This window comes from Drosophila persimilis, unplaced genomic scaffold (assembly GCF_003286085.1).
Source record: "Drosophila persimilis strain 14011-0111.01,24,50 unplaced genomic scaffold, DperRS2 tig00000735-arrow-arrow-pilon, whole genome shotgun sequence".
NCBI lineage: Eukaryota > Metazoa > Arthropoda > Insecta > Diptera > Drosophilidae > Drosophila > Drosophila persimilis.
In genome coordinates this window covers 434,429-458,517 of record NW_020825346.1, presented here as the reverse complement: position 1 = coordinate 458,517, position 24,089 = coordinate 434,429, and the positions used below count along the sequence as shown (strand labels likewise).

Genomic DNA, 24,089 nt, shown 5'->3' with positions numbered 1-24,089 from the left:
AGCTTCGATCATTAGTCGGGGTCATTAAAGACATTATATGGGGAGCGAGCACCACTCCTGCCATTCCATCCCACTGTGTCATTGATAGAAGGAGATGGGAAAACCATTTAACACGGAAGAGGGAATAAGGGAGGCATAAAAATAAATTCGTATTGGCCATGGGCGTCGGGAGGGGAGTGGGGCGCAGGGTAGGCTTAGCCCAATATGGGCACGTAGTATTCCTGGTGGGATTTACGGAAATCATCCATAAATCTGCAGTCTTAACCTTAAAGGTGGCAACATTTGTACTTGCTGTTGAAAGAGATTTACGGGGGCCGGGCCAAGCAAATGTATTGAAAAACCATCTCCATGTCAATAACCCCGAAGAAAGCCTTTTGTGCGTGCCATATGCCATCTGCTGTAGAATTCCCTCTCAATATTTACTGATTGATTGGCGACATACATTTTGGAAGCGAGTGTAAACAGTGCTGGTCACTGCACTCACGCGAACAAAACAACCTACATATAACTGTAACTGCAACTGTTGCTTCTATTCGCACGAGGAACGTACATACATACATACATATGTATGTAACTCTCATTGAAGCAGCAGCAGAACAGAGCAGATGTTCTCCTTTCTGTTTCTTCCTCTGCCTTTTCCTAATCCGCTCGCGTGCTGTCCAATTTTGGGCCTGTTTCTGTCTCCCTCTGACCATTTAAGCTGTTTCGTGACTAATTAGCAAATTTTGCGACATCGGTTCCGACTGGGGCAGCGAGCATACACATGGAGGTCAATCGTAAACAGTAGGGGCCAAACCCAGGCCCATTTTCATCACATCACACATCACCCATCATCATCATCATCAGCTGATTGTCATGCACTTCCATCATAACACCAAGCGACTGCCTGAAGGGAGGTTGGAGTGGCGGGCTCTGATTTGAGTGCTTTTCCCCAATGGAATGGCCAGCTCTCATGCAAACGTTCCGTTTCCTTTCCTGCAACACCACCAAAAACAGAAGCACCAACAGCAACAACAACAGCGCACAAACATATGAGAGCACAAGAGAGCGCAGCAAACATTCTTAAGGCCTGTGTAAACGGGATATCAGGCGGTGGTATCGGCGTATGCATCACTTTGTAAGCTGCAAAATGATTCAGATTTTTATTGCAGCGTGTTATTTTTAAGGATTAATATTAATACATAATTGCAAAATTAATACATCGATAACAAAAATTTGTATAACCAAATTAGAATCGAAAATTATCTGAATAACTCGTCACTGTGCGTTGTCCGGCCGCTGCTGCTGCCTCGTTTAGACAGGCCTTTAGAGAGAGAGAGCGTGCTCTCTGCGCCTGCGCTGCGAATAGATAGAGAGAGGGAGCGAGAGCTGGCGCAAGATCGCATTTTCGCTTTGTTGCTGCCTCCTCAATTCGTTCCTCGGCCATTCAAAAATTTCGGCCCGAGTGGCGCGCATCGCATAACGCGTCGTGTTCTGTCGTTCGCTTCGAATGGAATTTCGAAATTTGAATTGAAATTTAATTAAAAATCGAACCGGGCGCTTTTCCCCACGTCTGCCAACCCACCATCTCTTATTGCGAGTGTGCTCTGAATTTTTCATTGCTGTTCATTTTTTTTGCTGTTTTTCTACGGATTTTGTGTGAAAATGTTTTTGAATCTTGTGCAGATTCGGTTCGGCCAGGCGAGACGGTTCTTGGATGGTATTCAGACATCCTAGGCAACACCTTATAAATAAAATCCCGCAGAGAGATTTAAATACCCTAAATACTGATCCCGATCAGAGCTGATCAGAAAATAATGAAATTGTGGAAATCGAAGAAGCCCATCGTGGGTTGTGTGCCCGGCAAATCCTCGGCCCTCAAGCAAGAGCAGGAGCTCCATCACCATCATCATCCACAGCACAATCCACAACAGCAGCAGCAGCATCCACAAGCCGAAAGCAACGGAATTGCATTGGCGCCCATGCTATCCGGTAAGTATTTCCTATTTCTATTCTATATTTCGCCCCCTATTTCCCGTCGAATGGAACAAACACATTTTTCCCTCTAAGCATGTGCGTTCCCATTTTCCGATTTCCTTCAGGGCCCCGCACTCCCCTTCCTCACCCATTCAGGGTTATCGCATTTCCGCTCAAGGTGGGCACGGACGGTCGCGGCGGCCCTCAAAAGTGCTCGTCTTTAGCTTTTCTTCTTTTTTTTGTATGTAGATATCTGTGTATTTGTATCTGTGTAGAAGCTTCTTGTTTGACAGTTTCAATTAAAAGTAATTGCTCGCTTTCCGTTTCCATTTTCATTCTCATTTTCCAACTGGTTTGTGAAACGGTGATCTATCTGATCCGGAGACCCCCACAAAAAGATTTATTTGTTATGGGATCTTTACCCGATAGAACACCAAGTTGTGGAGTAAAACGAAATGTGAATGAAACCGTTGCCGATCGGTCGTGTGTCTACCGGTAGGGATTTGAATCCAAATAGATAGTAAATATTCCTATATTTTCAGGTGATATCTCTTTGCTCTTTTTTATTTTTTTTTTAATATTTAGATATAAAGGATACAAAGAAGAATGGTTGATTATCTCTGACCTATGTATCTCTGTGTCTCCCAGGGATTAAAGATCCAACAAAAAGCCGCCAGCCAAAGGGATCGGTGAGGAGGGGTGGGGAGGGAAGAGGAGAGTTATGGCCCACCAGAAAACAGCTTAAGCATCTCAACTTTTCAAGTTGCAATTGTAGAAGAGAGAGAAGCCACAAATGTATCTGTGTATCGTAGCGAGAGTGTATCTGTGTATCTTTCAGGGGGGGTATCTGTGTAGCTGCGTCGTGTGCGCGGTCTTAAATTGCATTTGATGAATTTATGGCATGGCAGGCGCAATTAAGCATTTAATTAAATATTTCTGATGCGCGCCGCATTGTTGTTGCCCCGACTCCTGCCTCAGGCCTCCTCCTGCCCCCACCATACAGCGCTTTGGGCTTCATTTTCCTGTGCGGAATGCTGCTGCTGCTGCTGCAGATTGTTGATAAGGCGCCAGACACTGGCGATTGATTGTGTGGCACGAAAACAGACAAAAAAGATGCATAGACACAAAGCCAAAGAAAAGCTAGAGATACAAAGATATAAAGCCAAAGGAAAGCAAAAGATACATACATACATAGATGCAGGACCAGAGTAAAACATAGATACAGCCAATAGAAAGTTAAAGATAAAAATGGGATAAGATGCAAATAGTTACATAGATGGACACAGAGCTCGAGATGCAGGATACAAAGATAAAGATACATTCGTGCATTACTGCTGCTGAATTTTGCCGGAAAACCCTGGCTGGTAAGGAAAGGTTTTTAACTTTAAATTGAATATGTTTCTATCAGATACTTTATCTGTATATGTATACAAATCCATGCCCAAAACATAGGCGGTGACGCACTCATCATCCGTCAAACTCCAGTGCCAGCGCCAGCGCCAGGGTTGGGGGTAGGGACAGGGACAGGGGCACGTCACCGACCAGATGTCACTTGTTTACACAAACAAGAACTCCAGCATTAAATAGAGATAGAACAATCACTCGAAGCGATTGATTCCATTCCGGAATCAAAGAGCAAACACATACCATGGGCCAGAGCCTGAGCCTCAGAGAAAGGTGTGTGCAATGTCGAAAATGCAGCCAAAGAGAAGCCGCAGCTGGAGCCCAAAATCAAACATACCAGTGAGGGCCAACAGATGACACTGTGCAATCCAACCACCGCAACAGCCACCCCCCACCACATACGCCCCCCCTGTACCCCTACCCCCCACAGTCCACTGCGCACTCCGCACTCCACACACACTCCACTCTCTTTTTTATGACTTCTTCTTGTTGCTGGCTCACATTAAATGCTCATAAAATCAACGACAAAACATTTGAGATACATGCTCCTCGTACATCATAAAAAATGAGTAAAGACAACACCGATAAAAAGGGTATGAAGGGGGGTGGTGTGGTTGAGCGATTGATAGGGGACATGATAAGAGGAAAGAATATCTGAGAGCAATCCATATACGATGGTATGTAGTTATTCTATAGAATAAACTCCTAATATCGGGCTCAAAATAAGCTGATCCTTCCAGGGTCTTTCGGTTGCAAGCGGCCACTGATTGACTTGGTTGGTGGTACGAATAGCTGGAACACCCTGCACGATAGATCCCATTCTCATAAAATGATGCGATAAAATCTATGGAATTTTGATGGTCATTTAGTCAATGACAGCGACAGAATTAGAAAATAATCAAAAAAATAAAACATCGAACTGGAAAATGGGAAATTCGTTGGCCCGTTTATCGTAAATTTTTTTGTTGGTTTGGTTCCTGTTCCGTTTTTGTTTTTCGTATGAATTTTTACGAGTTGATGGGAACGGCACTAAAAAAAAAAAACGGAAATAGTTTCGGAGTAAGATCTATCTGTCTGCCCTTGAGTGTATACCCCCTCGCCCATATTGTTCGTCTCCTTACAATTTACAGCTTATTTGAGTGGAGTTTTGATTGCTCTTCTTCTGCTCCTTCGTTCTGTGCCTATCCTTCTGCATTTTCTGTTTCTTTCCATTTTCGGTGGCCTTGCCCTTCTTCTGCAGCTTTTGCAGCCTTCCTCTCTTCTTTCTCGTTTTCCATCCGTCCTCCTTCTTTTTCTGTTGGTTCTTTCTCCCCTCTCCTGCTTGTCTCATTTCTTTTGCTTCCACCTTCCGGTTGCTGCTTCTTCCAGTTCCCTGTAGACGCGTTCCAAGAGTCTGGAAATCATTTGGTGACACTTTCCATCACTGTTGATGGCTTTATTTCGCTCTCTGGAGAATTGGAGTGCTTGTGGCTGCTTTTATCCCCTACTCTCTCAGCAAGCGGCAACAATAAAAACCGCTCATCCAGGGATTTCCATAGTATGCACTTCCACATCCAGGAATTGGGTACACATGTGTGGGTAAGTGTGAAGGGAATTACGATTACGATGGGTCCCGACGGGGGAAGAGAGGGAGAGAGAAAGAGCAATACACATTCAAATTTGTTTTCCTAGATAGAAAGAAATTGCTGAGATGCCATTGTCGCGACACCCTCGCACCCCTCCTCCAACAGCACGTCTAATCCATTCCACTCATTTTTGGGCAATCGAACATTTTTGTGTGTGAGACCGAGCATGTGTCTGTGTGCGTGTTTATTTTTCGCCACATTTCGGCCGTCGAGTGTAAACAAAGCAATGCATTGTGAAAGAGAGAGATGGGGCCAAGAGGGAAGAAGACTCTAAGCAAAGAGAGAATAACGAGAGAACTCGAAAATTTGACGCAATTAAAACCAAAAGTGGTGGGTGGTGGGGGGCCAGGCGTGATTCCTCTGCCTCCAGTTCGACGTCCAACAGTTGGTGCTGTTTATGAGGAATGGGCTGTAGCTGTGGCTGTGGCTGGGGCTGGGGCTTGGACTGGAGATGTAGTACCACTCTCCAGCATTTCTTTTGTTTTTGGGGCGTGAAAATCCTTTTGCTCTCCCCTCTGTCATAAAGCTGCCAAATCAAACGGAAACGCAAATGTGCGACAAATGCAACGGTTCTGCACACAGTACAACGGCGGCCGAGCGGCAGCAGAGCAGAGCAGAGGGAATCAACAGAGGGCGAAAGGGAATACGTAAACACAAAGCGCAGTAGCGGCAGAGGGCAGACAGACGGCAGGCAGAGCAGCGCAGCGCAGTGCAACGCAACGCGCAGCTCCCAGAAACGGGAAAAGCATAGGGAAGAAGAAGAAAGCACAAACAAAGCGCAGTGCCGGGCAGAGAAGAGCAAGCAGCAGGCAAATGCCATTTGTGCGCACAGTGGGCCACATAGGGACACACAATAGATCACAACAATCGGTTGGGCGAAGCACGGGGGTTGGGTTTAGTGGGGATTGGGAGTAGTGGCAGCTGTTGCCGGCTGATAACGCAAATAAAGTTCCGCTATAAAATCAGGGACAAAAAGTTCACTGCACTTCCGTTGAACTTTCTCTGGGTCTGATTTTAGAGAGAGTAGGGGGTTGGAAGTGTTGGAATCGAAATGAGGGACATCAATATATATAATGATTATCCCCCTCTTCACACATCTAAGACTTGGAAGAGGGTTCCAGAGTTCCACTGTGCCACTGAAATTTGAAAATATTCTACAAATATTAACCAAGATGTTTCTATTCACTCTGCATATGTAAATTTTGTGTGATCTTCAGTAAAATAAACTTTTAAGGAGAATTTCTTTCTTCAAGAGAAACTTTATTATTTTCAAGTAATTTTGTCAAATATTTTTTTGATCTTTCTTCCAGTCGTAGGCCAGGACCCTTTTGAAGTTCCTTTAGTTTTTGTTTTTTTCGTGTGTGTGTGTGTGTGTGTGTTTCCAGAACCAATTTTGGTTTTATGGCCACTTGGTCCCATGGTTGGTTGTACTTTTTGTTTTTCTACATAGTTGTTTTCGCTGCTTGAATGGCGTGTTGCAAACATTTTGGTGCCACTTGGATTGCCGGCTGTCCCCCCTGCCGCTGTCATTTTACTTTGCCGCTGTCGGGTGTTGCCAGAGCTTGTGGTACTGTTTACTCTTTACTTTTCGATGCTGCGCGAAATCTGCCACAACAACAAGAACAACAAAAACAACACAACCGACGGCGACGTCACTCAGCAGCAAACATAAACACGAACAAACATGCACACAAACACACGCACTCTATGAAAAGGGAGTGGGGGAGGGGAGGGGAGGGAAGGAATGGAATGGAGAGATGGAGAAAGAGTGTGCAATCTATTTAGAATTGAAAATACATTCATATTGCAGTCGCAGTCGCCGTCGCCGTTGCCGGTGCAGTCGTAGAACAGACGCCGTCCTTTGTAATATTGCCAGCCACAATTTCCACAATCCACAATCCACCCATCCTCCTGCAGCCAGAAATACACACACACATACGCATATGCATAGAAGAAAGAGCAGAAGTAGGAGAAGATGGTGGAGAAAATGTCACAATTTTAACGGTTCTGCTGCTGCGGCGGCAGCGCTGTCTAAAAATAGCAACAAAAAAAAGTATATTCATGGAGCCCTGAGCACACGTTTAATGTAATTTGTTGCTGTGTTGATACCCTAGAAGAGGGTATTCCGCTTTCGGTTAGATGTCTGTAACACACATGCATAAAATCATACATATGTATGTCTGTACATACATAAGTGTTTAGAAGGAAGCTTTTCCGATCACATTTAAGCATATCCCATTTCAGTTTATTATCAATATACCATACCATAGTAGTGGCTCCCCATGGGAACCATCGATTTGCAAGGGTATCAAAAGGCTCATAATATTCCTTGTTGCTGCTGTCGCGGCGACGCTTTTGTCGTCGTCTACCGTTTGGATTAATTTGTAGAAAAGACAGCTTCCCCGCCTCTTGACTCTCTTCATGCGCACGCCAGCCATCCGCGCTGCACACTCCTACCCCTGCCCACCCGCCTCTTCGGCTCTCTCCCACTCTCTGGCCTGCATAAGTCGCAATAATTATTTGTTGTCTGTCTGCACCCCTTTCTCATAACCAACAAAAACAACAACACTCGACATGGCAGCGGCAGCGGCAGCAGCAGCAGCAGCAGCAACAGCACTGTCGCGATTCTCTCTCCCCCTCTTTGTCTTTCTGCAGTGCACGTGTTAATTATGAATGCAGAGAAGTTTTGGTTACAGTTGCAGCGTGGAATATCCTTGCATTTGCATGTGGGTATATACATTTGTACATATGTATGTACGTATACATTCGAGTATGTTCCTCCTTATGTATAGAGCAACAACTGTAACTGTGCAAATGGTATAGTCGTGGGCCTCGACAATGAGATACCCATTACGGATCAAAGAGGGCTTTACGGTACAAAAAAACACGCACTCTTTTCTACGCTGAGTCTCTCTGAAAGACAGTCAGAGTGAGAAAGACTCTGCACCGCCTGGGAATATGTTTTCTTCATTCCCAGTGTAATGATGAATTTGGCTGCATCGGTAGATAAATAAAACTCCGCCCATTAATTCTTATCAAAAAAACCGACTGTTTCCGTTTGTTTAATCCGATATACCCTTGGGTCTCTGGAGCGTGTGATGGGTACTTTGCCTGGGGCTCTCTCTCTCTCTCTGATAATGATTGCTGTTCATTTAATTGGAAATTTATTCCAGTCAAGGGTTGCTTAGAGCTTTGGAACTTACATAAATACCATCCATGGGCCATCAGCCATCTCTGAGATCTATCACAATCTCATTATGCGCCCCGGCCCACAGCCACACACTTGATTGCACTCTCAATATGTCCTCCATTCCCACTCTAAATGAGACTTCAAGTGTCATGAGTTGTACAAATTTGTATGCATCCCCATCCCTCACCGACAAAATTTAATGAGATCTCAGGCTCTTGACAAACAGCTATGTACACCCCTCCCCTCTCCCCTTCCACCAAAAACAGTTATCAGCAGCTGAGAGCGCGAGAACGCCTTTCATTTAGTCAACGGTGAAATTCAATAAAGATATCCACAAAATAAATACAATATCTCCGAGCCGAGATCTCTGCGCCGAACCGAACCGAACCGATCCAAAGAGAACCTTTTTATCAGAGGCACGACTACACTGCTGCTTCCCGTTCGTGCCCCGCTGCTGCGGCCCTGGATTGGTTATGGGTAATTAACATTTTGGGGCATAAATCTCTGCCCCCTTACTGATCGCAGTCGAAAGTGGAAAGAGAAGAGAGAACGAAAGAGAAAAGGAATGGGGCGTATCGCATATGGCTGTGAAATTGTCAAATATCTTTTCCACCGAGTAGCCAGAGGTGGCGGGAAAAATGTTCTGCACAAAATTATGACCCCCTCCAGGCCCAAAAAAAAGAAGAACATATTTAAGGGACCGATGCTTTAGATACTCTTGCCGATCGATCATGCCTCATCATATGTACCACTGTTCCACTAAGGCACACTCATCGAATGATTCGAATGCTGCCTTGATTCTCTGCAGAAATTTCCCATAAGCGAAGGGATAGTTGGAACAAGAAATTGCCAGTCTCATGTTGAACATGGGATATAAGAATGAGGTCGAATGTGCTACTAATAGAAGATTCTTGATTGAAGTTTAGAGAAGAAAACGAAAAGGATGTATGTACATATCTCACCACAGGATGGTTTCTGTATATGATGTTTTCAAAAATATATCCCATATCTCACTGCATTGCAAGCCTCATGGGGCAAAGTGATAATACTCTCTCCAAAAGGGTAGCTCTCTGTAACACGAAATGGTCGTAAATCAATTTTGGAATTTAGCAAAGTTTCCCTCTTCTGTCGTCCCCTCTCCTTCCCCCGTTTCCCCATTCAGCCGACTATAATTTGCGAATTGAAATATTTTCGCAAAAAGGGTGCTTAACATTGCGGAGAAAGGGGAGGCACAGGACAGCGACATTTCTTACGATGTGCGAGAGAGGGAGTAATGAACGCCGCGTTGTGCTGTCAGGGCTGCAGTAGCTGTATATTTTGAGATATCACTTACTTCATCCAAGCTCAAAATAGGGAGAAACACTTGCATCTTATCGATAAAATCATGTCGAATTATGAACCGATTGGAAATCCGATATTTATTTCGCTAATCGGAATACAAATCGATGCAAATTACGACTGATTCCAGGAGATTCGACTGATTGCCCAAGGCGATAGCAAGAGATTAAAAGGAGTCTCGTCTTTGATATCGAAAATGTAGGTATACAAATTTGTTCAAGCTTTTCTGTCACAAAAAGTTCGATAATCGATTCGATTGTTTGCTTTGTAGCCCTGATGGCAATTACTCATTTGGTTTTTATGCGGAATGAATGTCAACTGGGAGGGCCACGCGATGACGATCACGATCCTCCCATCCTCCCATCCTTCCATGCTCCCATGCCATCGCTGACAGTCGTCGCTGTTTGTGCGTGTCTGGGCTGCCTCTGGGCTCGCCCTTTGGCGCGACTTGCGGCTGTTGCACTTTGGCTTGCAGGGCCTCTCCGCCTGCCACTGCAACTGCCAGAGGCCCCGCTTTGTTGCGGCTTTATCAGATGTTGACATTTTTCTGTGCGGAACCACACTCGAGTTCATTCGCAATAATTGGTTTTCCTTGTCTTTCCCTCAACACACGAGTGGAGCGGAGTACAGTTCCGCACCGCACCGAACCGCACGGCAGGGAGAAGAGTGTGTGTGTGTGTGTGTGCGCCTTGTGCTAAATAGATTCTGTTGGGAAATTTTTGACATATTTTCACGCCCAAACGTGTGTCCATTAATAAGTCAACGCCATCCGTCCGTACTTCCGTCTGTCCAACGTCCATTGCGTTGAGGTTAATGGATACATGGGGTACCATGGATGACGTGCCCCCAAGTGGCAGGCAGCTCCACTCCATACCACTCTTAAGGCTACTGCTGGAACTGGAACTGGAACATATTCCACAGAGAGCGTCGAGGCTAAATGGAAGCAATAACAAAGCCTCAAGTTGCCAATAGATTGCGGCATGTCAATCAATCAATCAATCATTCACTCACAAACACACACACATAGACACCATCGAACGACCAGTCCATCAATTGGCTGGCATATGCACAGTCAAGTCGATTGGATCTTCTAGCACCTGTCAATTTGGTTCAGATCGGATCTATGCCCTATATCTCAATTGAAGGAGCGATCTCTTGTCATGGATACAGCAGAGATGAAGATTAAATGGTAGCGGAACAGAGATCGAATACCTCTCTTCCTTCCACTGCGAATCACTTCCAATTGCGGCACAAATTTAACCTAAGTGAACGGCCAATCCAGGAAAACAAAGATACAACTAGAATTGAGCTTTCAACTGTAGAAAAAGGCTCTGAATCAGACTGTAGGAATGTTTTGGCTCCCTCTCGTTCAGCGTTCATCGTTCATGCTCTGATCGTCCAATCTCCTTTATAATTAAGAGATCGCGTTGAGCAGATTCCGTTTCTGTTTCGTTGAATGATGTCTATTTTGTCCGTAAATGTAGCAAATCGTCATGGAATTTCTTGCATCAAATGAACCAGTCCAGAAAAGAAACACATTAATAGAGGAACAGAAAGAAAAAGACAGAGTGAGAGACAGAGAACAAAGTGAGGAATGCGACCCCCAGCGATGTCTCGGCAAAAGGCAAATGATCGGCCCTTGATCCCCAGACGGAAAATGGAAGTGATGTTGGTGCCTGTTCTATGCCAGCAATCAGAGCCGCACGGAGATCTGTGATCCGTCTAATTGTCAGGAGGACTTCTGAGGAAGTAGCTGCAAGTGCCTACTCCCACACCTATCTAGCCTCTTGCCACTTGGCCGCTCTCCTTTCCTCCGTTGCGGCTGAGCGCAATTTCCGCTGCAGGCCAAACAACTGTCGCCGATAAATTTTGCCGGCAATTTCTCCGGCGACATCGTCTTCCGCCGTCGGAGAGGGCCATAAAAGCGAATAGAAATGGGCAAAAATAGTCTTAACTGCCCCACGGATATGGGATATGGATATGGCAATGGATCTTTCACTTCCAGTTGATGTTCGTTCTCCCCAACAAAACGGAACTCCGAATGGCACTGCGAATTAGCTGGGAATTGCTAATGTCTATCCATTAGTCAAATAAGTTATCTTTTTGGGGGAGAGTTCTGTTGTGGGAGTTCCCTGCGACAAGGGGAGAAGGATATTTGCGTTGGCTTTTTTTTTGTGGAACTATAATTAAAATAAATTGAAGCGTTCATGGGGTGTTTTCTTTTTAAACATATTTCAATTTTAGAACTTCCTTTCTTTAGTTTCTTGAGCTTACATTTCTTTGAACCACTTTTACCTTTATGATCTCTAGTACAAGAAACTTCAGAAAAATGGTGGTTCTCTTTGTGGTATTTTAATTTATATTCTCATTGATTCATGGTTAATAGATCTTCGCTTCAAATTTCCGTATTATCGAAGTCTATGAAATCACAAGGAATAAATTGTATTTTAAGGGAACTTTGCCTGAACTGTTGCCTACTAGGCTTCGTCTGTTCAGTCAATGCCTTGGGCAGCTGAGTCCTTCCCAGAATCCACCAACCATATACACAGTCTTTGGACTAACTTTTCGTTTCGAACAGCTAGGCAACATAATACAACATAATAATAATCCCAGAAAAGAAAAAAAGATATGTGTACGTTGCATAGTCTTTGGTTAAGCACAGTCGATAATCCCGATCATAATTTGCGACGCTTTTGAATCGGAAATAACGATTAAATATTATTCGATCATAAACCAAAGAGCAACATTTGAAACTCAAACCGGAACTAGTTCCGGACTAGCTTTCAGATGTATCTGTTGAATGCGAAACTGGCTCGGAAATAGCTTTTGAATGGCTAGTTTTCAACGATCTTACGGACAGAGCCTTGTTTCCCCTGAAACCGAAACTAGTTTAAAAAGAATTTATATTCTTGATGGTGACATGTTTCCCCTGAACCTGGAACTAGTCTCTTGGACTAGTTCGGAATACGGATCAAGCTCTAAAGTAACTTTCTGATGACAGATTGATCCTTCTGAATGCTTCACCGATAGAAACTTGTTCCCAATGAGACCGGAACTAGTTCCGATTTATAGCCCCACACACACACAACACACATGCAGACACCATATGTGTATCTAGCGATATTGCCATTATGTTTTCGCTTCGTTTTTATTTTATTTTTTCGTCGGAGAAGGGTGTGGGTGGGGTGGGAAAAACGCGTAAATCAGTTTGGAAATCAACTCGAAATTTGTCTGCATATATAAATATGTATGTAAATACATGTGTACATACATATGTATATGTATATTTGTATGTGTATATATTTCATAAATCCATACGCACTCCATCACATTAGTTGGCTATTTTATGGGCTCTCGTTTCAATTTCATTTAGCGCTTGGCTCGTTTTGATTTGTTCCCCCCCTTCTTCGAGGCCCCTCTCTGTCTCTCCGGCAGGAAAACGCTGTCCAGGGCATCTCTCAGACGGGAAGGGGATTTGTTTTTTTCGTTCCTCACTTTTTACTTAATTTTTGATAAAAAAAAAAAAAACCAAACTGAAACGTACATATCATTTCCGTTCGCCGGCTAGAAGAAAAAAACCTCAAAATCAGAAGAATAAAAAAAAAACTACTGGCCGGCCTCTGTTGAAATCAAAATGAAAAGCGTACATTATAAAAATAGCAGAAAAAGCGCATCCAAAAGAAATAACAGCAAAAAAACGTGAAATGTGAACATCACTTCAAAGGCGAATGCGAATAAAAAAAAAAAAGAAGAATCGCGGGATGTACTGTATATGTATATGTTTGTGTGTGTGTGTGTGTGTGTGTGTGTGTGTGTGTGTGTGTGTGTGTGTGTGTGTGTGTGTACGTGTATGAAGATATAGCCAAAGGTGCAACTGAACCCCAAATTGGCACACCTTTTGGTGGAAAAAAGCGATTCCGAAGCCGAAGAAAACAAATTAAATGAAAATAAATTATAGAGTGGATGTGGATGGCAGGGAAGAGCCAACGGTGGGGAGAGACAACGACTGTGTGCGTGTGTGCGTGTGTTTGCCAGGCAAATGAAGCGAAACGCTCTATACCTCTATAGAGAGAGGGTATGTCCCTTCCTACAGCCATTTACGCTGGACAATTTGAAACAGATAATATTCGAAAATCATCATCATAAGGACTAAATGGGTAACATTGAAAAAGTGATAGAATGTACGCTTGTTTATTTTTCGAAGAAAATTTAAATAATATACAGAAAAAATTAGATAACAAATTAACATTAATAAAAAAAAAAAATATTTGTCAGATGTATTGATTTTCCGATGTTTAATCAAATTTGATTGCGATAAAAAAAAACAAAATAAAATACAGAAAAAATTAGATTAAAAATTAATATAAATAAAAATATAAATATTTGTCAGATGAATTGATTTTCCGATGTTTAATTAAATTTGACTACGATTTTTTAAATAAAATTAAAATAAAATACAGAAAAAATTTGATAAGAAATTAATCAAAATAATAAAATACATTTTTGTGAGAAGCATTAATTTTAGATTGATTGTTGCTCTATAATAAGTATTCAGATAGAGCTAATGCTCTAATTGTCTCTCTAAAATTACAAATCATATACCCCTTACAGACAAATAACCGAAAATTATCCGCCAGATAAGAGAACATTGGAAAATGCAGAGATAAAGAAAACAGAACTATCTTAAATTTAATCTAGATTTTAGATTGTTTGCTATTCGATACCTATTCTCTGATAGATCTAACGCTCTCATGCCCTCCGTTTGATTTGGTTTAAAAAACTCTGCCCTCCAAGAGGCGGGTGGAAGAGCATCTACGGTTCGGCCTTGCTTTTGCGGGTCTCACATGCACTTTTTTAGGCAGATATACTCGTACATACACTCGTATTTCTCTACCGCCGGCGCCGACGTACGTTTTTCCAATTTTGTTGTTTCTTCTCGTTTTCATTTTCATTTTCGTTTTGTTTTCCGTTTTTTGTTGCTGTTGCTCTTGTTTTTTTTTTTTTTTTTTGGCTTTTTCCCTAATTATTGTTGTTGCTTCTTCTGGTTCATAGTCGGGCGGCGGCGGTCGCATTAAGAAAAACTTTATGCGCCATTGAAGCGTTCGAAAATAAAAGTCGCGTCCGCGTCCGTAGCGGTCGCCGTTTGCCGCTTGCCGCTTGCCGCTTGCGTCAAACTTGTGGCAACGTGTGTCCGTGTGTATCCGTTACGCACACGATGGACACCGGGGGGGATGGGAGGCCAGAGGCCAGAGGCAGGGCGGATGATGGTGGATGATGTACGCCGTAATTGTAGCAGATCGCGTATACGCCGCATGGTCCAAATGTTGCAATATGAAAAGATACAGAGGAATAGAGAGGGAGACGCTGCCGTTGGGTGCCATGCATTGTATTGAATGGTGTATCCGTAATTGGGGTTTTTGGAGAACCCTATTTTTTTTGTGACCGAAAAAAGTAAAGAAAATATTGAAATTTGCATTCAAAAATTGTACAAATGTAAATCAAGAACAAAAAGAAGCCAGAAATATATCTATCTGCAGAATTGGCTAAGAAATAATTTCGACTTTGGTTCCTAAACATTAATAATCAGATAAAATACTGATAAAGATCGAATAAGACCGATGAAATACCTATAGGGTCAATAAGGATGGTTAAAATACCAATAAAGACCAATCTAAAATCCATACTAAGAACCGATACATATGGTTAGATTGGGATTGGGTCAATGAAAGACGACGAGGATGACGAGGACTTGCTAGACGGCGACATCTTAATTTTTTCTGAATCTTATTGAGCGCGCTTCTAAGAAAATTCTTCGATAAGATGAGTAATGAATGCTAGAATTAAATGTGGCAATAGAGAATCTTAGCATAGTCTCTGGCTATAAAATAGCTGCCGCTGCTGCCTGCTGCCATTCCCTCCGTTAGATTTCGGCTTTTATGCCTGCTCTTCAGCCACGTGGCCTCAAGTATGGATCATTGGCATTGCAAAAGTTATGCCATTATGTAGATATATCGATGTTATTTCCCAATTTTCCCAAGTGATCCTCTGTCTCGCTGTTTTGCTATTTCTGTGGAGCCATCATCTGGCATTCTTATAGGAGGAGGAATCATATAAGATTAATTGACTTCTGTTTTGTATCTGTATCTGTGTCTGTTGCTCATCAGAGAGTGGGGATTCATACGAAATGGCTTCTTATGGATGGAATTTTAATTGAGACTTTTGGCGACGCTGAAGGTCGTTTTCGTATTGGAAATTTGCTGGATTCTTCGAAAGCTGATGAATGTATTTACTTCTATGGATACCTACCCCCCCCTCCACCAAGTGGTGCCACAGATGCGTGGGGCAGCAATACGGCTGGGTGTCTGTGTGTTTCTTTTGATCTGCGGGTCGGATCCCTTCTTTTGGTGTGGCAGAATAAATTAAGAAATGCAGCTGCTTTTCGGTTTGCAAAAAAGCAACACGAATGACCAGCTTGCCTGCCACCTTTGATGTTTGTGGCAACCAAACGTCTGTCTCTCTCTCTCTCTCTCACACACTCTCTCCTAATGTTCTCTCCGTTTGTGTTTTTGTGTTTCTATTGCAGTCGATCGAGCCATGAGCCCAGCACAGTCGGAGGACTCTGGACTGGCACCGGAACGTGGCACCACCTATGCCACCATCACACTGCCACGCAATGCCCTCCATCTGGCCATCACATTTGCAGGTAAGCCACCCCTCTCTCCCACCATATTCCCATGCCCCTTTTCGGAAATTTGATAGTCGATAGGGGGCCTGTCATAAGGCGGTAATCAGCGTCAATCTGTCCATCCAGTAATCCAATAATTGCAAAATATCGCTCTCTCAATCGAATCAATTGATTGACTCAAAGCCTAAATTATGCGGGTCTTCAGATTATGACAGACAGAGCAGAGCGCCTTGTTGGATCTCACAATTGAATCATTATTTTCTCTATCGAGATGCAAGATTTTCATTTCAATGAAGAGAGACGCTAATTGGACCAACGGCAGGGCCCCCAGATTCGCGGTTAGAGATCGAATTGAAAGGGAGGAGGAAGACTCTTTGTGGAGACAATTACCTTTAAGTAGACCTATTTTTACCTTTGTTGTACAAGAGAGAGAGAGAGAGAGAGAGAGAACTGATATTCTGCCATAACATCCCCAAGTGAATGGCAAACTGGCAGTCACACGTGAACATGCGAATTTCCTCGATTTTGGAACTGTGTTTCACTCGAATAGCTCATTTTCCAGACTTTAGACCCTCAAAAAAAGGGAAGTATCAATAGAGGGGGATCTCTGGGTTTTCTTTCCCACGTTGAGGGATTCTTTTCATTTCCGCTGATCTCCCAGACACCGCCACCCTCCTTTGTGCTTCCTGCGTCTTTCAATGTCAAGTGAATGGCAAGTTTGCCAATCACGCGTAAACGTTTGTACTATTGTTAATAAAAGATCTCCCAGATAATTTGATATCTGGTATCTGTATAGAATCTGCCTTCGATTTTGGACTTCCGTCTCTGTGGCTCTGTCATCGACTCGTCAGCCGACAGAGAAAAAAGCCAGAAAGCTAGACGAAACGCGAGTGAATCGAAATAACAAAACCGTAAATAAAGAAATCGAGTAAAAAAACAACAACTCCGGACTCTAGGTTTGGGGGCAGCCGCAATGAGAGCACAAAGTGGCAGATTGCCAAAACGACAACAACAAAAAAGAGAAAGAAAACTAGAGAAAATGAGGGGAAAAAACTACGAAAAAAAACTACCCGTCGGAGGCGACGCTTTATGACAAACGTGTTGCAGAGGCAGCAACAGAAGATGCCGCTTACGTCAGAGGCGACTCGACTCCCCCGCGATACTAAGGTTAAACCCCCAGACCGCAGCAACGACCCTTGCCCCAATCCCATTCGCATTTCCCAGCCTCCCCCCCCACCCATATGCCAGAAGATTAGTCAAAAAAAAAAAACAGAGAGAGACGAGACGAGACAGAAATCTGAATTGGTTGGACTTTATATTCTGTGATTCAGAATCGACAAAAATCGTACCAGATACGTATGTACATATATATAGTATACGAGTATATATGTATATTATGTCTGGCCAGCGACTGACGCCCCATACCGTCGGGGGGTGGGACGGGGACGGGGGCGGCTGCGGGGGCTTTTACTATGTAGATTGGAACGATGATTTATTTTGGCAGCGACAACAGCATCAGAGACGCAGACTCACAGACACGGACCCACAGACATAAAGACAGAGCACATTATCGACAGAGAGACGGCAACAGCGACGCGTTCCGCATTCAAATCAAATGATTCGATGCCCATGCTGTCTGGGCGATCGGCGGAAACAGAAAACATCCCTCGAAATGGGAGAGTAACACACCCTCACCCTCCCCATCAATCGCCAGCTCCTATAAATCATTGCCGAAAGCTCACATTACTTTGAAGGGTCTAAAGTCTAGGAAACGGGTTCCTACGGATGTGGCTTTGAACCGCAGTCCCACTACCAGAACACCTTCGAGGACATTCGCATGTTCACGTGTGACTGCCAATTTGCCATTCACTTTGCGTGTTAATCGTTAAAAAAGACAACGAATCGCTTGGTTTCCCTCTTTGTCCTTTCGCTTATGGGAACATCGAGTGCAAAATCATTTGAGGTTGGCGCTACTGTTTAAAGTTTCTTCAGTATATCTTAAGCACTCTTCTCCCTTTCTCTCTCGCCCGAACAGAACGCAACGATCTTTCGTATCCACCCGTTGTGGGTGCCCTTAATCCGGTGGGGCATGCGGCGGACTTTCTGGCGCCTGGGGATCGCCTGCACCAGATCGATGGCATCTCCACCATTGGCCTCAGCAATCAGAAAGTGATGAATATGCTCTGTACAGATGCCGGAGGAGGAGGAGGACCAGCCATCGTTGAGATTGAGTATTCGCTGCCGGAATACAGTAAGTGGATGAAAACGATGATCCTTCAGATCAGATGGTGTATCTCTGTATCTCTTGCTCTCTCAGCAGTTTCCCAGAATAGTCTCTGTGTATCCTCGAAATTGGCACAGATCACCGTCGAGCGGGAGAGCGGCTGCCTGGGTCTGACGCTGCGCGGCGGTGCCGACTATCCGCTGATTGTGACCCATGTCCGTCCCCATGGACCCGTCTACAAAACAGGACGCATCAAGCCCGGCGATCGTCTGCTACGAGTAGATAATGTGAGTATCCCCCGCAGCCCCTGAGCCCTTGATGATCCATTTTTCCCCTCAATTTTCAGATCTCGCTGATTGGCAAAACCCTTGCCGAGGCCCAGCAGATCATCAAGTGCGGCGGTGTTCACGTTTCCGGAGGCTACACCAATTTGACCATCGAATACGATGTGTCCGTTGTCCAGAGCGTCGAATTCTCCATGGGTCCCCTGCTCATCGAGATCGAGCGTCCCATGAACGACAAGCTGGGCCTCGTGCTCTGCAACTATACCGCAGCGATGGCAGCGGCGGGATCCTCCTCCGTATCTGGCTCTGGGTCGAGTACACCCTCCAGTGGCGGGGGCGAGAAGATGGAGGATATGGTGATGGTGGTCACCCAGCCGGGGGTCTATATAGCGAGCATACTGCCCGCCAGCATTGCCGATCGGTGAGTGGAAGACTGACGATGGGAATGGGATCGACATCGAATGAATGATGTCATCTGTGTGTTTCGGTCTCTTTGAATCTCTTACATTGTTTCGGTTTTGGTTTTGGTTTCGGTTTCTGTTACAGATGCGGCGCCTTATCCGTTGGCGATCAGGTGCTCTCCATCGACGACACCATGATCGAGCATTCGGCCTACAGTCCCGACGAGGTAATGACCATATTGGACACCAGCACAGGACGGGGCTACACGCAAATGCAGATCATGCCCGCTCACGCTCTGGCCCGACGCGGTGAGTTTTTCCACAACGATCCAGCGATCCAGCGATCCACTTTCCCCATTTGGCTATCGACTCTCGGCGATCAGCCAGAGGCAGGCTCCCAAGCGGCGCGACGAAGGTCTGGCGTGGGCGTCACGGCTAATGAACAGAGTCGTTCGATTCTCGATTGTTGAACAGTTGAAACAATAGTCGGAAAGACAGACAGAGCCCAAAGTGTGGGGTTTCTTGAGGAGTTGCTACAAGAAAAAGGAACCTAATATTCATGGGACTCTGCAGAAAGATGGAATAGTATTTAAAGTGGAAATGGAACTATAAGTTGCAGTAGTTCAATGGTAATACTTTCGGGGGTGGGATGGGGTAAACTCGTACGAAAGACCGGCCGAACACGAAGTGTGTTTTGAGCGCTCTCTTCTGAAAGCTACTCGTACTTTCAAAAGCCACGCTGAAAAAATCGTGTACCAGTGAAATGTATGAACGTTACTCATATTAGTATAGAGATTATCTTTGCCTATACCGCATCATGCGGAAGTGCCCCTCGGTCGATTGTCTGCCTGATTTAAGCGCATAAGAAGCTTCGTCTAGGATCGTCTGGGATCGTCTGGTGGCAGTTTCTGTTTCTCAGATAGTGTTCAATCCACCCTCGTTAGAGCCCAATCAATTGGCTTCACTATGTTTCTTTCGTTAATTTGTTAAGCAAACACACGAAAGACGAGACAGACAGACGGAGAGACAGAGGGACAGAGAGACGTGTATGTAGATGGGAAATGTTCTGCTTCTGTCCCCCAATCGATCGAATGGAGTCGTCTGAAAACAATGGAAATGGAATCAAAGTGGAAGCGATCGATGATAGAGGGGAGGGGGCCCCATCAATTCTCCAAGAGATGGAGGACACAGCAGCTGTGGGGCGACACTAAGCTGTGGATCAGTTCAGGGTTATTTAAAAGCTTTTATTGGATTTAGAGAGCAGAGGGAGCAGGAGTACTCGTAGAAGCGGCTCCCATTCCATTCCATTCCTTTCCGTTCTATTTCTATTTCCATTTCTAATTCTTGTCTTTTGCAGGTCACACGGCGCTGGGGAGTCCAAAGTACAGCTTCAGCACTCTGGAGTCCCGCAAGTCCACGTCAGCGTCCGCGTCGACGGGCAGACAGCGGCAACGCTTCGCCAGAAAGAGCTCTCTGCCACTGGAGGGACTGCCAATGGCTGCCGCAGCTGCAGGTGGAGGAGGAGGAGGCGGGGCAGGAACGGGTCATGCCAGCAGCAGCCTGGGCTTGTGCCGGGCCGAGAGCTTTCCCGTGCTTCTGGATTGCAGCCAGGGGGCTGGCATCGTCCTTGGTGGGGATGGCAGCCAGGGAGGATGCGGAGCAGCCATAACCATTGGCCAGATTCTGGCCGATTCGGTGGCCGATCGCAGTGGCTGCATCCAGGTGGGTGACCGCATAGTGGCCATCAACAAAATGTACAGCCTGGATGCGATGGCCATGCGGCAGCTTCTGGAAGGAGGCTCCTTGCGCCACACCTCGAATGGAAACGGCCATGGCTCCAATGGGAACATCAACAACATGAACGCCCCGGCCAATTGGCTGGAGCTGGAGATTGAATTCGATATGCCCGATGCCGTGGTGCCCTCCAGCGGTGTGTTCAATGTGAAGCTGCTGCGGGCGGGCAAGTGTGGCCTGGGCCTGAGCGTGAGCGGCTCCAGCCATGGCGGTCTGGTCATCTCCGACGTGAAGATGGGCAGTCCCGCCCATCGCAGTGGCTCTCTGAGGGCGGGCGACATCCTGCTTGCAGTGGATCAGCATCCAGTGCAGCACTTTAACGTGGATTCCCTGCTCAAGGACTCTCAGCCAACACAGCAGCAGCAGCAGTCGAGCAGCAGTCCACCCGTGAGTCCCACAACGGGAGCTGACTTTACCACGCTGACCATCAAGCGTGTGGTGCTGCCCGACTTCCTGCCGATGGCCAGCAGTCCCATCTACAGCAACTGTCCAGCGGGAGCGGGTGGCATGGCGGAGCACGATCTGTACAGCAGTGCCTATGTGACGGCCGGCAAATATGCGGACTGCATTTCCCTGAAGTCTCGCACACCGCAGCCGGAGTACTTTCGACTGCCCAGCAGCATGCCCATGCAGCAGCAGCAGCAGCAACAACACCAACAGCAGCAACAGGAGGAGCAGTCTGCGGTGCAGATGAGACATGTGGGGGGTGGTGGCTCGTTCAGCCGCTCGTTTGTGGGGGCTGGTGCAGTCAATACGCAGAGCTTGACCACGGAGCTGCCCGAGGAGGAGGACGAACAGGATGAGGACCGGGAGCAGCTCTACACGGGCTACGAACTGAATCGCTATGCCAGGTAGGCAGCTCGTACCAAAAAAGTAATATCTGATATCTAATATGTGGCTCCTCCTTTTGCAGTGTGGATTGCACGGCTTTGCCGCCGCCCATGGAGAGCAAGGTGTACGGTTCGGCGGCCAGTTCGAGCAGCAAGAGCAGCGGCAGCAGCCTGCATCAGATTATCTTCACCGTTCGCCTAGAGCCGAAGGGCGGCCTGCTGGGCATCACCCTGGCCGGCAGCGAGGACATCACCAAACCGATCACCATCAGTGGCCTCGTGGAGGGTAAGCCGGGAGAACAGCAAGGAGAATAGCATTTAATAGCTTTACTTATGGATTTCTCATGTTTTCCAGGTGGCATTGGCCATAAGAACGGACAGATTCATGTGGGAGATCAGCTGCTGGCCATCGACGAGCACTCGGTGCAGGGTATGCCGCTGTCGCATGCCACCAGTCTGTTGCAGAATTTGGGCGATATTGTCGACCTTAAGATACTGCGCAGCCATGCGGATCTGGCCAACGGCAGCCACCATCTGCCCCAGACGCAGGCCATCTACGCGAAAGTGCAACGACGGCCGCGCAGTCCCAGCAAGGAGTCAACGTGCAATGGGAATGGCAGTGCCACCGGCAGTGCGAACGGCAGCACGAATGGCATTGCGAATGGAAGTGGGAAGCAGCGCATTTTCCATGTGACGCTCTACAAGGACAAGGTGTACGATGACTATGGCTTCTCCGTTTCCGATGGGCTATACGAGCGGGGTGTCTTCATAAATCGCATACGCAGTGGCGGCCCCGCGGACATGTGCAGCCTGCTCAAGCCTTTTGACCGCATCATGCAGGTAAGAAATCCATTTTCCAGTCCCCAGGATAGCTAATATTTCTTTAACCCCGACGACCAGGTGAACGAGATGAAGACGCAGGACTTTGACTGCTGCCTGACGGTGCCGTTGATAGCCGCCGCCGGTGACAAGATCGAGATGATTATGCAGCGCACAGAGTAGCTCCTGAACACGCATCACATCGGCCCCTGTTAAACTAGTTGTATGCTAAGCTAATCCTAAGTGCCATCATCCCATAACATCACAAAAACCAAACCAAACGAGAGTTTATTCGATAAGCTTATCCCAACGAGAACGGAGAAGGAGGACGAACCAGACGGCTGCCTTGAGAACACCTTTAACGACAATAATAAGCACAAAAAAATCCATGTTTCGTGAATATCGTTATACCGCTACATCGCTTGCCTTTCCGCATATATCGTATCGTATATCTAGATCTTTAGTCTCTGCCATAACCAAATAATGCCCTCTTAAGGTAGTTCTGCCATAATTATACTTAAATTCTATCTCTAAACTTGTTTTCTAGCGTAAATAAATAATCTTACTGAAAGTTTGTTCGAAACTAAACAGATACCACAAAAGTAAATGTATGTGTCGGGTTTCCTGCACAGTAGCCACCCACACAACGAGTTCCTTGGTGTTTGGTTTTGTAAAGCCTACTTTCTAGGCAGTTCCAGGCCACAAATGGGCCACAGTCGCTCCTATAACTCCCGTTTAGCGCGACTGCAGCAATAGCATAGGCGAACAAGACAAGAATAACGCACAGCCTAAGAAAAGACACTAGCCACCAGAGAGAAGAACAGATACAGCCAGCAGAGGAGCGTTCACTGACAACAATCTCGTAACATAGGTATATTTTATCCCTAAACGATAAGAATACACTGAGAATAATCTTACCATCCGTCGTATGGCCATTTTCACCAAAATTTCTACTATACCGATACAAATTAAAAGTCAATTGAAACACATTTCCATATTATTCTGTTCCGATATTATAATGTATTATACAGATATGGCTCAGATCTGGTTCAAAAATATAAACGATTCAATGAAGTAAAAAGTATGCAGGGCCTTGTTTGTGGTTCTTTTGAAAGAATCTATTAAGGAATAAAATAAAAAGGGATTTAGATTTAAGGAATTGTAAGCAAAATACTGTCTTTCAGACATTCGTTAGATATGTATGTGCCTATGTATATATTTTGAACCATTGCTTGGATTCGATTATTTGCAATGAGCATTTTCTAGGCTGTTCTGTCGAACCCCCATCGAAGTCAACAATGTTCTAATCAATACTAAACAGAGTAAACACGAGAATACATAGTATATATCCCTGTCAGAACCGCAACATCTGGCGAGATCGTTTGCAGCGCCTGTACTCTGAACCCCTTGGCGCGGCTCGTGTTGCGTTTGCGTCCGTCACTGATCTTGTAAACAATTACCCCACTGAGGTTTATGCTACTCTTAACAGAGATTGTTGTTCAATGCTCCAGATCGCCGATCCCAGCTTTCAGATTGTAA

General features: G+C 45.4%; 1 protein-coding gene across 2 annotated transcripts; it reads left to right on the top strand.

Moving 5' to 3' along the window:
• The first annotated feature begins 1,491 nt into the window (after positions 1-1,491).
• Positions 1,492-23,515, top strand: LOC6599258 (glutamate receptor-interacting protein 2). 2 transcript variants are annotated; one of them, XM_026992485.1, is made up of 10 exons: positions 1,492-1,971; positions 16,097-16,216; positions 18,234-18,449; positions 18,519-18,709; positions 18,769-19,127; positions 19,253-19,416; positions 20,465-21,752; positions 21,815-22,017; positions 22,087-22,571; positions 22,632-23,515. In XM_026992485.1, exons 1-10 carry the CDS (start codon positions 1,797-1,799, stop codon positions 22,731-22,733), a joined length of 3,303 nt encoding a protein of 1,100 aa, XP_026848286.1. In that variant the 5' UTR covers positions 1,492-1,796; the 3' UTR covers positions 22,734-23,515. The 2 variants fall into 2 exon arrangements, with proteins under 2 accessions (XP_026848286.1, XP_002024284.1); XM_002024248.2 differs by having other exon boundaries at positions 18,516-18,709.
• Positions 23,516-24,089: the final 574 nt, after the last annotated feature.